The sequence below is a fragment of the Anolis carolinensis genome, chromosome 1 (assembly GCF_035594765.1).
Source record: "Anolis carolinensis isolate JA03-04 chromosome 1, rAnoCar3.1.pri, whole genome shotgun sequence".
NCBI lineage: Eukaryota > Metazoa > Chordata > Lepidosauria > Squamata > Dactyloidae > Anolis > Anolis carolinensis.
This window is the reverse complement of record NC_085841.1, coordinates 7,279,444-7,296,470: the sequence shown is the minus strand read 5'-3', so window position 1 is coordinate 7,296,470 and position 17,027 is coordinate 7,279,444. Positions and strand designations below refer to the sequence as shown.

General features: G+C 41.4%; 1 protein-coding gene across 1 annotated transcript in view; it reads left to right on the top strand.

Annotated features, from left to right (window-relative positions):
• The first annotated feature begins 3,200 nt into the window (after positions 1-3,200).
• Positions 3,201-17,027, top strand: part of LOC100563293 (squalene synthase) — a 33,843-nt gene continuing 20,016 nt past the window's right edge. The window contains 3 exon segments of the mRNA XM_062969608.1: positions 3,201-3,640; positions 13,876-14,011; positions 15,932-16,023. Of these exon segments, the coding sequence (XP_062825678.1) occupies positions 13,910-14,011; positions 15,932-16,023 (194 nt within the window). The 5' untranslated portion in view covers positions 3,201-3,640; positions 13,876-13,909.

Below are 17,027 nucleotides of genomic sequence, written 5' to 3'. Positions count from 1 at the left end.
TAAAAAGTTTGGGGATACCAGTTCTAGGATCTCAGGGCAGTGTACAATAACATCAATTTAAGACCATAACACCACCACCACCACCACCACAACAACAACAATGCAAAGAGCATTCAAAAATTTTACTAAGAGATGTGATTTCTTTCATACATTGTGCAGCTGTCACGGTTTGGTTGTGATGCTAACAAGGATTCTAAAGCTAACCTGTCTAGATCCAGTTCGCTACATATATAAATTATTCATATAAATCCCATTAATTCAATGGGACAATTGGGTCTGTCCAATGCCACTGTCTGATTAGGTTAATGTATATTATTATTTGCCATGTATTTTCCCTCGCTTGCTTTCTTGGCTTATGTTATGTTACATTTCCTTCTTACTTGTTTATTTGCATCTGTATTTTAAAAAGTCAAATAAGCATCTTAATAAAGCTATCTTTGTGCATTCTGCAATACAGTGTATAGTCCTTTGTGGGCTTTCCGAGTCTGTACTAAAAGTCTATCTCAATGTTGTGTATTAAGTGGGGAGTAAAGGCTCATATATCTCATATACATCTACAGCTTGGCTTCCCCTAACTCAGTGCTTCTTGGGGGGAGGGTCGTGAGTGGCGTTCAGAGAGGTCACCTTAAACCAGTATTTTCTGTTGGTCATGGGGATTCTGTGTGGGAAGTTTGGCCAATTCAATCATTGGTGCAGTTCAAGGGGCTCTTTGGTTTTAGGTGAATTATAAATCCCAAAAACTACAACTCCCAAATGTCAGGGTCTATTTCCCCCAAACTCCACCAGTGTTCAGATTTGGGCATAGTGTGTATTTGTGCCAAGTTTGGTCCAGATCCATCATTGTTTGAGTCCACAGTGCTCTCTGGATGTAGGTGAACTACAACTCCCAAACTCAAGGTCAATGCCCCCCAAACCCTTCTAGTATTTCCTGTTAATCATGGGAGTTCTGTGCACCAAGTTTGGCTTAATTCCATCATTGGTGGAGTTCAGAATGTGGTTTGATCGTAATTAAACTATAAATCTCAGCAACTACAACTCAAATGACAAAATCATTCCAACCCCCCCCCCCCCCCCCAACCCCACCAGTATTCAAATTTGGACATATCGAGTATATGTGCCAAATTTGGTCGAGTGAATGAAAATACATCCTGCATATCAAATATTTACATTATAATTCATAAAAGTAGTAAAATGACAATGTTATGGTTGGGAGTCACCACAACATGAGGGAAGGATATTAGAGGCAAAGATGAAGAACTTTGGCCACAACATGAGAAGACAGGAAAGCCTGGAAAAGATCATGATGCTGGGGAAAATGGGAGGAAAAAGGAAGAGAGGTTGACCAAGGGCAAGATGGATGGACAGTATCCTTGAAGGGACTGGCTTGACCTTGAAGGATCTGGGGATGGTCCATGAGGTCACGAAAAATCAGAAGCAACAGAACAACTGTGCCATCGCGCCTGGGGCTATAACTCTTAGCGAAAGAGGCATGGATGTGACATCTTTCCCCAGGGGATTGCTTCTTGCCCTCCTTTAGGGAAACTGGAACTCCCAAGGACCAAAACACTGTAAATAACTTATCCTTTTAAGGCAATAAGATGGAAGTTTCAAAGGGGTAAAGGAAAATATACATTACAGTCTTTGGTTGTCTTAAGTCCAAGGAGCTCTGCAGCTGAGAAGCTTTTCCAGGTCCCTCTTTCTCAATGGCTGTGAATGTTGGAGCAATCCTCAGCCTCAGTCCAAATGGCCTATGTTTGAAGACACAGATTTCCTCTGGTGCCAAAGAACTGATCTGAAGGCGCTTGAGACTCCTCAACATCGTTCAGGTTGGCCCTGAACATGAAGCATAAGTCTCAAGGGTAAGAACCTCAGAATTGGTGCTGAGAGGTAACTTAATCAAGGGCTTTTAGAGTCAAATCTCTCTCTCACGTCCATCTGATAGAGAGTTTGATGGTGGAATGAAAAAAGGAAACACTGTCCTACTCCAAGAAGAGGTGGAGCCAAACAATTGAGCTGAGAAAGCAATATAACTGGTGCAAACAACATTGATTGACAGCTATAAATAACCAATCAATCCAACTACATTTACAGGGTAAAGGCAAAATCAGGCATGATACAATTCAAATCTTGCAACTTACAGTTTGACATATAGATGGCACCACTCGCGCCATCACAACGAATAAACAACATATAATTCATATTGTTGAGGGGTCAGATTTCTCAATAATACCCCGAATTTGCCTGAAGGGGAGCAAAGCGGTTTTAACTAATGATATCCCACAGTATATCTATGTTTTCCTACAAATATCCCCGTTTACTACTATAACTCTTCTTTCTGCATGTTTGGTCATCCAGTTCTTCTGTCTGGTTTGGAGGTCTGTAGTATATCCCCACAACTACATCTTTTTCTGTACTTTTACCCCTGTCCCTAAAAATGTGCCCCCCCTCCCACATACACTGAGGGTATGGTGATAAATTTCCTTACATTTTTGTCAGATTCATATGTATCTCTACAGTCACACTTTGCCCAGCCCTGCCTTAACATTTTGTGGTTTTTAACCTCTGTAGTACTGTTACTATGGCACCGCCTTGGCATTCATTGGCTTCTCCCAAATCTTCTCTGCATCTAAACTGGAAGACCCTGTCATTGGTCAGGACGTGGAACTTGTGCTCTCCTTGGGGTTTTTCCTGCAGAAAACCAACATCATCCGGGATTACCATGAAGACCAACTTGTGGGCAGAGAGTTTTGGCCCTGAGAGGTAAGGGAAATGAGAGTGGGGCAGATAGAAGGGAAGGTGGGCAAAGGACACATGAGCCAGGGAAGGACCACAGCTGCACTTAGGGGTTGATGTGGATACTTAGACCTATCCACCTGTCCACACAATCCAGTGCTGCCACGCAGTATTCTGCAGTGCAGGAAAAAGGAGATGGAAATTATCTAGGTTGTTTTTTGTCATGATGGCTGTAGCTACAAAGTTCTATAGAGCTCCTAACTATTGCCAGGTACCATTGCTGACATCAAAAGGAAAAAAGGGGGGAAGAGTGGGACCTCTACGGCCACTGCCAAAGTGACAAACAACAGCAGAGGAAAGGGTATGATCCGGGGGGGGGGGGGAATTAGATTGGCGGATCAAACAAAATTGATTATGTTCCTGCCACTGCTGAGGTTTGGGTGCAGAGTATGTAAACACCTATGCTGGATCTAGGGCTGATCTGAAGCAGCAATCCTGTGGCCTAGTCCTAGATTTAGTTCCCAGTGTACATGGGCTACATGACTCAGTCGGTTTAAGAGTACTTAAGATCAACACAACAATAATGCAACAATGATTTGTGCAAACTATAATAACTGAATTCCTCAATACTAATGTCTTTTCAGGGAAAGGGTGGAGTGGCAGACTTATAGCCATGGCATTGCAAAATGTCCTTCTTGGTAGTCTTGTATAACTCTTGGAATGTTCCCAGGTGTGGAGCAAGTATGCAAAGAAGTTATCAGATCTAGCCACGCCTGAGAACATCAACAAGGCTGTCCCGTATATAAATGGGCTAATCATCAATGCCCTGCATCATGTCCCCAACATCTTCACATTCTTGTCTTGAGTGAAGAACCAGAGTGTATTCAACTTCTATACCATCCCCCAGGTAGGTTCCCCAAATATGACACCTTGGGAGACAACATTGGGCATCTGGTAAGGATGTGTGGAGGGTATGTATAGGTAAAGAGTGTATAGGGAGCCTTTGGTTGTGTTTGTTTGACTTCAAATCAATTGTGAAGTTATCTCAAACCCATAAATTTCTAGAATTTCTTAGGCAAGAAATGCAGGGTATATATTCCTGGGCTTTGCATGGATATGTGTAACTGTGGATAATATTCATATGAAGAACCTCTGGCCATAGACTAGCACAGAGTTGCACTGGAGGACCTAAAATGCCTAGAAAAGATCATTTTACTGTCATGTTTTTAAAAGATGTTACACTTTTGAAATTAAATGCTGTTTTAATACAATAATGCATTTGATTTGCTTAGAGGTGAACTGGGTCCAGCATTTGATTCACATGAAACGGCATTAATAAATAGTTTGTCAATGAGTTTTTCTTTCCCCAGAAAACATTTTAGATCCAAATTGAACATACAGCAGAATTTAGCCCAGCTAATCGGTTTTGGATTAAATTTTCTTGGGGCATCAACACCTCTAAATTGCAATGGCCAGGGATGTTGAAAGTAAAGTTTCAGGGGTGAGGATCTTTCCTACATCAGCTCAATGTGGGGGAGATACAATTCACAGATAAAAGTTCATTTTGATGCTCCATAACCAGTAGAAATTTCCCCTGGGCATAGAGGAATCAAGGTATTATTGACAAGATCCATTATTTGCCTTAGTGGGAATAAGGGAATAGTGCTCCATAAGGGCATAGTAGTTTCAGAAAGGACAATGTCTCAAGTTCAGCCATCTTAGCTTCTCTGTGTAATTTGCGCATTTTCAAGGTAGATAAATTCCAAGAAAAGCACTAGTCCACTTGAATAAATTTGGGAACTTTATTATGGTTATATAAATGCAAGTCTTTTTACTCCTCGAATCAGCTCTGTTTAAATCTTCCTAGAGCATTTATGAGCAATTTTGTTTAGCTAATAACAAACTTCTCCTTCTGGATTTTAAAAATGGCATTATTTTTTTGTGGTGGGAGGTGCGACATAGAAGAGACGAAGTCTGAACTGTGGGGTTAAAATTACTGTTGTGACTGCACCTTCAGGGATTGCGGATGATAGTGGTGGGATCAGGAGAGGAAGGAAAAACCCTCGCGAGGAGGGCTCCTTGGAGGATTTGTACAGGAAGAGAATTAGGGAACTCAATGGGGAGTCTTCTGAGGAAGATTCAGATGGGGAGTTTGTGGAAGAAATGGATGCTGGTGAACAGGTGGTGGCTGAGGAAGTGGGCACTGACTGGGCACGGGCACCGGAGATGCCTGGGGTATTGGGGCCCATGGATACTGCTGAACCTTGGGTATCTTCAGAAGCAGATCCCACTTGGTCTGCTTGGAGGAGGGAGGATGGATCCTCAGGTGTGCATGGTGTTGGGTGTGGGCAGGATGATTGGAATTCTGATGAATTAGGCACGTCCGATCCACGAGCCTTAGCTGTGTGGAGTTCTGACTCTGATTAAGGATTTGGGACACTTGCTCTTTGGGTGTTGGTGTTTGGACACCCAGGGAGAATTGGGATAAATTGGGAGTGTTTGGTCACTTCACTTTGCGTGTGGCAAGGTGTTGCTGGGCGCCATTGGGATTCCTGTACGTGTTAAGAAGACTAGACTGGGACTTTGCTTCAGATGTAAGTTTACCTGGGTTGCTCTGTAACGGAGGGCTGGAACTGTGTGGGTTTTCCTGGACTGCACTGTTATTACTATTTTTAGCTGCGGTTGCCTTCGTTGCCTTGGCTCTTTGTGCCAATTCGTGGACCTTGGATTGATGACTACAGCCTCTGACCCTGGACTGGAATTCGACCCTGTTTCTGCCTTCGCCCTCTGATTAGTCTACCCACGGCTCTTGACTTCTGGCTTGCTTCTGTACCCTGCTGCTGTCTCCTGCCCTGACCCTGGATCAATCTGATGACGTCTCTTCGCTTTGTCCCTTGAGCTTCTGGCATTTCCTGCACTCCTGAAGCAGTTTGCTGCTGTTCCTGCTATTTTGACTCCGGACCGGTTTGACGACGTCTTTTGTGCACTGCCCCTTTAAATCTCCAAAGCCTGCTTGCTTGCAACAGAAGGGGTTTGGAACCATCCCTTCCCTTTTGCACTGGCTCCGACTCTGTTTGCAAGCCCGGTTTTAGTTTCTGTTTAGAGCCTTGTGCTTGTGACTCTTGGGAGTTTTTTGGGAAGTTTCCAAGTCTTCGTTTTGTTTTGGCTGCCTTTCCAAGCCAATTTAGTTTGTTTAGAGCTGAATTGAAGCACCTTTTGTTTTATCTGAACTATTTGCTTGGATAAATCCGGTTTGGTTGCTAAAGCATACTTTTTGATAAATTTTTGTTTGGACTGCCTTTAAACACTGAAAGTTAAGTGTTTAAAGCCATCTTTTGTGTTTGTGCCTATTTTTTGGGCTATATCTTGAATAAACTCTGTTTTGCTCTCAAATTGGCGTCTGACTCTTGACAATTACATTATTAATAATCGCATGGCAGTTTTCGACAACCTCAAAAATAAGACATAGAAGATAAAATAGAACAATAATGATTGCAAATCAACAATAATTGAAATGAGAGCACAGCTGGTAAACCACCAGCAGTAATAAGATCTGCCAACCGAAAGGTGGCCAGTTGAAGCCTGGTTGGGGTGAGTACTCTACTGTCAAGCCCTGCTCACTGTTTACCTAAGCTGTTCAAAATCAGCTGAGCTGTAAGTAGAGAAATGAGGTCCCACTAATTTAGCAGGGGAGGTATTTTATGACACCATCAAATGCCGGTGACTGGTGACCGAAAGGAAGGAGGAAGTCCTGATGGCTCTTCATCATAGAGAATGGAGCAACAGCATTCCCCGTGGCTGAATCCGAGCACAATCTCCAAGGCACAACCTCCAAAGCACCAAAACTGGATTTCAAAACACAACATACCGTATATGCTCGAAGATAAGCCGAGTTTTTCAGCCCTTATTTATGAGCTGAAAAAGCCTCCCTCGGCGTATAATCGGGTCAAGGTCAAGGCCGGCAAGGAGCCTTCAGGCTAGTGCTTGCAATATGTGATCTATTTCTCTCTTCTCCCCTTGTCAGTGTGTTTACTTTTCCAAAGCCTCCTGCTCTTAATCAAGGGAATGTTTTGAAAAAAGAAACACTCTTGCAAGTCAGGAAGAAGAAAAATATATATTCATTAATCTTATGAAAGCATTTTCCCCTGAAATATTTGTTAAACTCTCCTACAGATATATAGGCATTAACCCCTTGCAAGCTTTTGCCATCTCTATGTATTTTTATATGTGTATCTATCTATATACATTAATTTTATATATGAATTTCCCCTCATATGTTTGCAAGTCTCTGCAAATATCTATATAAAGAGAGATGTCTGGATAGATATGAATATATTCTTACCTACCTATATTACAGGAGGGAAAAGCACACGCACACGCGCACACGCACACACACACACAAAGGGGATTTGCAAATGTTTCAGGGGAAAATGCATATGTGAAATTAGTATCTATAATATAGATCTATATCTAGCTCTGCATTCTTTATATAAGCGTTGAATGTTTGCCTGTTACTATGTTGGAAGCCGGCCTGAGTCCCCATGGGGAGATAGGGTGGGATCAAAATGAAGTTGTTGTTGTTGTTGTTGTTGTTGTTGTTGTTGTTGTTGTTATCATTATCATTATTATTATGTTGTTGATATCATATTATTTTTGTTGCCCCTACTTTTCCACTTATAGAGCTAGTTTATTGTTTTTCTTTGAAATACTGTAAATATTCAAAAACATTTAACCTACTGATGTTTCGATTAATGAAATGTTATTGGTATCTATTTTTATTTTGAAATTTACCCATAGCTACTGCATTTCCCACCCTCAGCTTATACTCGAGTCAATAAGTTATCCCAGTTTTTTTGTGGTAAAATTAGGTGCCTTGGCTTATATTCAAGTCAGCTTATACTCGAGTATATACGGTACCTCCTTTCTGTGTGTTCTGTTCTGTTCTGTCTGTCCAAAAAGGCATTGAATGTTTGCTGTATAGGTGTACTTGATCCACCCTGAGTTCCCTTGGGGAGATAGAGCAGAATATAAATAAAGTGTTATTATTTATTATTTATATGGAAGAAAACAGTCCACATTCCAAGTGGGAATAAGTAACAAGGCGGTTACTTTGCTATTAGAAAGTAAATCAAAATTACTATATGGAAATGAAAGAAAAAGATGTTTACATCTTCAAGCTCTGTTCAAACAGAAATCATATACAAAATGTGTGAGAGTCCATTTAGATGGGAGAAACACTTAAAACTTAAAACTTAAATTTTAACTGTTTTGTTTTGGGTTTTTTCTTTCTTTCTCTCCTTCACATTATTCTGTCAAGTTGGTGGTGGTTATCTTGATGCGCATTTATTAAATCGAGAAAAGAATACCATTTCTTCTTTTTCGTAACAAGAAATGTACAAGTTGCTTGTAAATTGCACAATAAAAATATTTCCAAAAAAACCCCTTAAATAGACAATTTTCTCTTAAGTAATGGCCTAGTGTAAAACAATCTTGAGAATGGACTGGGATAAATGAACAGAGAATTCTGGAAAAATAAATAAATAAAATCAATACTTTTTATATAGTGGGGTGAATTGGTGAAATAAGAATATTAAGAATAAAGGTGGAAATACTATAAGACATTATATAAAAATGTGTTGAAATATAATAAGATAAATTTAAATAAAAATAGAAATTTGAGGAGAATATTGAGGTGATAAATAAAAGCTGAAATTGCAAGAATTGAAGGAACTAAAAATGTCACATCAGAGCCTTCCTTGCCTAAGAAAACTTTGCAAAATGCATTGGGTCACCATAAGTTGACAGCTAACAGGATGGCCCACATATACCCGCACACACAAAACGTTGATAAAATCTTTTGGTCAAATTTAAGCAGGTCTCTTTTTTCCTGATTTCAATCAATTCCATTTATTCCAGCTGCTTTGTCCCCTCTTTTGACTGCCCTTTGATGTAAATCTTTCTGCCATCTGGGCTTTATTATCCATACATCTGTTTCGCATGGCAGAAGGATTAAATTTTCTGGTCATGGCAGTGCTGGAATCACACATTTTCTTCACAGCAACTTAAAACAAACATTACCCTCTGCCCAGACTTGCCTCAGGAGGGGAGTGGGTGAAAAGGATAGATATGACAGAAAAAAGATTTGACCTAAACATTAGGAAGAAATCCTGACAGTAAGAGCTCTTTGACAAAATACTGCCTCAGAAGTTAGGCCCTAGAGTCTCGCTTATCCAACATAAACGGGTAGAAGAACGTTGGATAAGAGAAAATGTTGGATAATAAAGAGGGATTAAGGAAAAGCCTATTAAAACGTCAAATTACATTATGATTTTACAAATTAAGCACCAAAACATCATGTTTTACAACAAATGACAAAAAAAGGCCGTTCAATACACAGTAACGTAATGTAGTAATTACAGTAGAGTCTCACTTATCCAACATAAACGGGCCGGCAGAATGTTGGATAAGCGAATATGTTGGATAATAAGGAATGTTTAAGGAAAAGCCTATTAAACATCAAATTAGGTTATGATTTTACAAATTAAGCACCAAAACATCATGTTATACAACAAATTTGACAGAAAAAGTAGTTCAATATGGAGTAATGCTATGTAGTAATTACTGTATTTACAAATTTAGCATCAAAATATCATGATGTATTGAAAACATTGACTACAAAAATGCGTTGGATAATCCAGAACGTTGGATAAGCGAGTGTTGGATAAGTGAGACTCTACTGTACTGTATTTATGAATTTAACACCAAAACATCGCAATGAATTGAAAACATTGACTACAAAAACATTGACTACTAAAAATTTGACTACAAATAGATAGAATTGCATAAAATTAACTTACAGTAACAACATTGTCAAAAGTTAAATCCATAAAAAGTTCAATCCTTGCTGCCTAGAGAAACAGTTGTGCATCCAGGCAGGAGGCGGACTGCGTTGGTTAATCCAGAACATTGGATAAGCGAAAGTTGGATAAGCAAGACTCTACTGTACCTCCTTTCTCTCTGTCTTGTTCTGTTCTGTCTGTCCAAATGCCACTGAATGTTTGTCGTGTATGTGTACTTTGACCCACCCTGAATCCCCTTGGGGAGATAGGGCGGAATATAAATAAAGTGTTATTATTATTATTATATTATTATGTTTTTTTCTCTTCCTATAGACTTGTAGCAGTTACATTTATTTTTAAAAAGTGATTTAAATATTTTATCAGAGCAGAAGCTTTTTGCTCATGGGTGAAGAAAATTGATCTGTTTCTGAAAAAAAGAAGATATAAAGTTTTTTCTCAGAGGCTATTTGAAAAGCACCAAGATCTGAGGTTGGAGGAAAAGAGTGCCCATGCTATCATCCATGCTTCCTTGACTCCGTCACTGCCTCTAGGAGTCAGGCAGGAGTCAGGGATTCAAGGGTAGAATCAAAGAATAGTAGAGTTGGAAGACACCTCATGGGCCATCCAGTCCAACCCCCTGCCAAGAAGCAGGAAATCGCATTCAAAGCACCCCCGACAGATGGCCATTCAGCCTCTGCTTAAAAGCCTCCAGAAACAAACGTTAAAAAATACCCGGGAATCCTTGTTGTTTCTACATTCTTTTGTTCTACATTCCTTTATGGTTTGTATTCCTTTTGCGCATCTCCAAAACATTAATTTACATGGGACTATGATAAAGTTATCTAAAGTGTGAACCACAATACATAGTTGTTTACTCCATTGACCAAGCATTTCTAAGACGTTTATCTACGTGGGACAATACTGGAATTTAAAGTGTTGTACTCAGTTATAGAACAGACTTAATTGTTACTGAAAAAACATACAAACATGAATATAATGTTTGATGTAATGCTATAAATAGTTTGTATTTGTGTATTACTCATGCGCCTGTAAGGATTATAATTTGTCTGTTAGCATTGTTGTATTCTGTGTAATAGAACAGCTCTCACAGTCAGGAAGTTCTTCCTAATGTTCAGGTGGAATCTCCTTTCCTGTAGTTTGAAGCCATTGTTCCATTGCGTTCTAGTCTGCAGGGCAGCAGAAAACAAGCTTGCTCCCTCCTCCCTATGACTTCCCCTCACATATTTGTACATGGCTATCATGTCTCCTTTCAGCCTTCTCTTCTGCAGGCTAAACATGCCCAGTTCTTTAAGCCGCTCCTCATAGGGCTTGATCTCCAGACCCTTGATCATTTTAGTCGCCCTCCTGTGGATGGATTCCAGCTTGTCAACATCTCCCTTCAAGTGCGGTGCCCAGAATGGAACGCAGCATTCCAGGTGTGGTCTGACCAAGGCAGAATAGAGGGGGAGCAGGACTTCTCTGGATCTAGACACTAGACTCCTATTCATGTAGGCCAGAATCCCATTGGCTTTTTTAGCAGCCGCATCACATTGTAGGTTCATGTTCTCCTTCCTCCCCACAAGGACTCCAAGATCTTTTTCACACGTCCTGCTGTCGAGCCAGGCATCGTCCCCCATTCTGTATCTTTGCATTCCATTTTTTTTTCTGCCGAAGTATCTTGCATTTGTCCCTGTTGAACTTCATTTTGTTAGTTTCAGCCCATCTCTCTAGTCTGTTAAGATCGTTTTGGATTCTGTTCCTGTCTTCTGGAGTGTTGGCTATCCCTCCCAGTTTGGTGTCATCTGCAAACATGATGATTGTGCCTTCTAACCCTTCGTCTAAGCCCGACCCTCCATAGTAGCCAAGATGACTAAAGTGAGGCTGTCATACTTTGGACATATTGTGATACAACATAATTCAGGGCTGTCCTGACTGAAACTCTAGGAAATCTCTGATTCAAGGGTTGCCACAAGCTGATGACAGCTTGACTGTTAAGGGAAAGGGACCAAGTCATGGCAATGTGAGTTCAGGAAAGGAATGGGAGGCAATATCAAGGGAAAAGAGGCACAAAGATTCAAAGTGAGGTAAGAGGAAGGTAGAGGTAGAGGCAGCATCCGAGAGGAGGAAGAATAGAAGGCAAGATGCAAAGGAAGATGCAAAGGAGGCATGAGGACTGAAGGGGAGAGGATGGGAGACACGGCAAGTGCATGATGCATGTGAGGGGAGCATGACAACATGAGGTGAGAGAAAGTGGAAGAAAGATTGGGGATCGGGCATACTATGGAAAGGTGTAAAAGGAGCAGGGAGGTGGGAGGCTAGGCAAGATGGTAGCAGACAGGAGTGTGTGAGTAAGCCGGTCTATTTAGAAATGGACTGTCACATTTTTATCATTTTCTGGTTCTTCACCAAATAGATAATGGTATACAATCTAGCTAGGGCTTTTTTGCAGTTCTTTTATGACAGCTGTTTATAGGCTTCCTGACTGAAGTCACGTTTCATCTCTGTGTGGGTGGTCATTTTCCGCGCTCTAAAGAAGGCAGATTACAACTATTTTGCCCTTATTATTTTGCCTCAATCATTTGAATATGCCTCAGCTAAGTTAAAGGTTTCTAGCTCGATATATGGTGACCCTTTCACCAAGCTGTTTTCTCTCTGATGTGAGCACCGCATGGGCCCTAAGGCTCCCTTTCAGACTCCCCAGACTGATGTGCCGGGCGCCATTGGCTGCTTCTGGATGATATGGCTTCTCAAAGTAGAAATAAAATAGGAGGAGTGGAAGATGCCTTAGTGAGTATAGCATCTCAAAGGAGGAGCAGCCACAGGTAGGAATGGTCCTCCTTGGGACTAGAAAACTGTCAGTGGGGTTTTGCCAAAGGAGGAAAAAATGAAACAGGAGAAATGTGAGGCCACATATAGGTTTATTATTTATTTATTGTCTCAGAAGCATAATGTATTTTAAAACACAAAGTTTTTAAAACTTGGCATTATTTATTTATTTACAGCATTTATATTTCGCCCTTCTCACCCCGAAGGGGACTCAGGGCGGATCACATTACACATATAGGCAAACATTCAATGCCTTTTAACATAGAACAAAGACAAAGACAAACATAGGCTCCGAGCGGGCCTCGAACTCATGACCTCCTGGTCAGAGTGATTCATTGCAGTGATTCATTGCAGCTGCTCTCCAGCCTGCACCACAGCCCGAGACATTTATGCTAAATGTCTTTTGACCAGTAGCTGGCTACTTGGAGTGCCTCTGGTGTTGTTTTAAGAAGGTCCTCCCTTGTGCATGTGGCAAAACTCAGATTACATTGCAGTAGGTGGTCTCTTGTTCGTTCCTCTCCACACTCGGATTTCGTGGACTCCACTGTATCTTGTGGTGCTGGAGCACAGTCTGTTCAGTGCCTTCCAAGTCGCCCAGTCTTCTGTGTGCTCGAAAGGGAGTCTCTCATCCAGTCTCAGCCACTGATTGAGATTCTGGGTTTTAGCCTGTCACTTTTGGACTCTCGCTTGTTGAGGTGTTCCTGTGAGTATCTCTGTAGATCTTAGAAAACTGTTTCTTGATTTAAGGCGTTGGCATGCTGGCTGATATATGAACAGAGGATGGGCTGGAGATGTCACTGCCTTGCAGAGCCGGTCCAACAATGAGGCAAATTAAGCGGTCGCTTCGGGCGCCAAACATACGTGGGCGCAGTCGAGACTGCTTTTTCTGTTGATTTTTTGTAAAACATGATGTTTTGGTGATTAATTTGTAAAATCTTAATGAAATTTGATGTTTAATAGGCTTTTCCTTAATCCCTCCTTATTATCCAACATTTTCGCTTATCCAACGCTTTTATTTTTCAGTGATTGTTTGGGGGGGGGGCACCGAAATTCTGTTTGCCTACACTTGAAAAATACCTAGGGCCGGCTCTGCTGCCTTGGTCCTTTCATTGTTGGCTGTTACTTCCTGGTGGATGTCAGGTGGTGCAATGCCAGCTAAGCAGTATAATTTCTCCTATGGTGTGGGGCATAGACATCCTGTGTTAATGTGGCATGTCTCATTAAGAACCACATCCACTGTTTTAACATGGTGAGATGTGTTCCACACTGGGCATGTGTACTCAGCAGCAGTGTAGCAAAGCGCAAGGGCAGATGTCTTCACTGTGTCTGGTGTCCAGAAGCAACTTGCAGCATGCATTGGTGAGAAAGCAAAGGTAAAGAAGTTGGGAAAGGCATGATTCTAACTTTTTTTCCCCATCAGGTGATTCTAACTTTTTCCCCATCAGGTGGAATTATGCCCTTGCTTTTTCTTTCCCAGCAAGCCCCAAGTTTGAATCTTCCAATCTGAAGCCATGGAAGTGTTGAAAGAATGGCTGGGTCACCCCAAGGAACTCTACAATTTGGCGTGGTTCAAGATGGGAGGTTACAAGACCGTGGTGCCCAAGATGGACCAGGTAGATTGATGTTTTGGTGCTTAATTTGTAAAATCATAACCTAATTTGATGTTTAATAGGCTTTTCCTTAATCCTTATTATCCAAGATATTCACTTTTCCAAGGTTCTGCCGACCCATTTAGCTTGGATAATTTTTATTTTTGAAATTTACTAATAGCTGCTGCATTTCCCACCCTTTTCTTATACTCAAGTCAATACATTTCCCCAATTTTTGTGATAAAAATTAGGTGCCTCGGCTTATATTCAGATCGACTTATACTTGAGTATATAGGGCAATTAAATTAAATTAAATCTGTGCAGTGCAGGCAGTTCTCATTGGAAGCAACCCCTCTGTCATCACAGTGACTTCTGGATCTGTTGGGCTACAGTTCCCTATTGCTGTGCCAACTATGGTGGGCTACCTGTGCTCAATGGGGTTACAGTCTGGGAACTGTAACACTCCTGGGTGGCCCGAACACTGGGAACCAACACAGAAGCCAATAACAATATAATATCTTTATTAAAGCAAATAAAGTTCCAAATGGAAATAAGCATCAAAGTAAAAGTAGCAATTGACCTTCCAGAAAAGATCAATTTTAGTCCAATAAGATAAAGTCTTATGTCCAGTATTAGATTTCAAAATCCAGAAACCGAAACACACTCAAACTCCATCTGAGTTTTGAGTGGGGAAAAGAGCAGGGAGCAAGAAGAGTCCTTTAGAATAAATGTCCAATTCAGGATTTCAGGGCAAGGCAAAACTAGATGTTCAGGCAAGAAGGTAAACCAACACCCGGTCTACTCCAGAGTAAGCGCACCGTCAGGCCACTTGGAGATCAGGAAAAAGAGACGATGCTTCCCAGTCAGAAGTTAAGTTGACACCGTGCCAAAGATTTCCAGCGCAAAACTTTTATGGAAGTTCATAAGCTCCCCCAGAGCAGGTGCTGGACTCCCCAATTCTTCCCAAGAGAACTGGTCTGCCAAAGACATCGCACCAGGTGCCTGCCTCCCTAATTCTTCCCAAGAGGTATACATTTCATTTTGATCCTATGGAATCCTAGAACTTGCAGTTATTCCAGAGTTATTTATAATTCTCAGACACAGAGCTCCTTTAGTACCTGACTAAAGTCTCCAGAATTCCACAGTATGCACCCATGCATCAAAAGTGAAATCGTAATATTAGGAAAGAGCCTGAGCTTGGGAAACTGTACCATTTTGGAATATGACAGTGTGATGTGGCAATGTGGATACACCTAAAACGAAAGTTGCAAAACTTCAAATGAAGATTACACCCACTTAACAACCACAAGTCCTACCTATTCTATGACAGGTGACAGAATAAAAAGATATTACTGCTTGGGTCAAACATAATCACAATGCTTAAAGCTTTTCTGGAAGTGTTGTCGAAAGCTTTACTTCACAACCTCTGAGCATACCTCACAACCTCTGAGGATGCCTGCCATAGATGTGGGCGAAATGTCAGGAGAGAATACTTCTAGAACATGGCCATACAGCCTGGAAAACATACAACAACCCTTTTCTAGAAGAACTTTATGCCACCTTGAAGGTGCATGCTCAGGCTGCAGAGAATAACCCCTTTCAAATGGCTTCTGCTGATGCAGCCCACTATCATCCTTCCACCATGTAGTGTCCAATTTTGGCCATAATAGTCCTTTGGCGTGAGTAGTAATGAAGATGTGCCTCTGTGTGGCAACAAAACTCATGAAGTGTCTTGTTCCACTCGCTGTGCATCCCACCTCTCATTGCACATGGTGATCCTCATTCCTCTTCATGGCCATCCCCTCCAGGGTAATTGTGTCTCTTTTGAAGCATATACTGGCCTTATCCAGGCATAACCTTCTCCTGTCTTCCTGCTCTGCCATCTCTTTTCTGGCCTTGCCTTCTAACTCCCAGACCAATGTTACCTCTTCTTCCCTGCTATAGGATGCACTGAGCCAAAGTCTCTGCTATAAATACTTGAACCAGACTGGGCGAACTGCTGCCCTAGTAATCCAGATGCTCGACAAGGAAGTCCGGTGAGTCAATGTCATGTATTTCTTCAACCTGAAGCAGAGTGTCCTCAACTCAATCCTCCAAGCAGTATTAAAGTACTGTCTCTAATATGAGCAATACTTGCAATAAACAACATTAATATTTCTTTTCTTTGGCACCGCTCTTCTCAGTATGCCTCAGAAGCCACTTGCTCAGTATTTCATTTTGGACCAAAACTTCGAGAGTGCCCTCTCCTAGACAGTTGTAATGCAGAGGTTTTTGTCTTGGGATGAAAGAGTGAGAGCTTGGGGAAAGCTACCAATTTTGACACCATGGTGCCCAGAATCCCCCTGCCTTTCCAGAGTTGTTCAAGAGTTGCTGTTCTTTTCCTTAGACCGGTTGTAGTCAAAGTGTTAAGTTCCATTTTGGACTATATCCCTCAGGTACATTCAGCATTCTTCAGAACACCCTGCTCTAGCCATTTGTAGTGGGAAAGTATTCTTTCATTTAAAAGCTCACACTCAGAAGTTGACTATAGAATCACCATGGAGACCTACGTCCTTACCATAAAAACCCATGGATTCACCCCGCATTGTGTCGAATCCATGCGTTCCCAGTGGAGGGTGTAGAGAAGTCAGCACTTTGTTGGGATTCATCCTGGACTATTCAAGTCTAAAAGTAGTCAGATAGATGATAGAGTTAGATTGAGGGAATCTTTTCCCCGTTTCCAAAGCATGCCTAGATAGGATTCACCATTGTTTCCTGCTTCCCATCCTATTTAGGTCAGCCCACCCTTTGATGTTCCTAGAAATGTGATCTCTTCGAGGGCTTTGACGTAACTTCCCCAATTTGGTCCTTTGGAATGTTTATGGCCCTAGAGAAGAAGCGACCCACGAGGCTGACCGCCATTCCAGCTTCTTGCTTTGTTCCAGAGAGGACGCACCTCTGTCCTCTATTAGTCAAGATGTAGGCTATCTAGAGCTTTGTTATTTTAATCCCTCTATGTGTATTAGAACAGGATAGACTAGTTAGATAGTGTAGTGTCTCA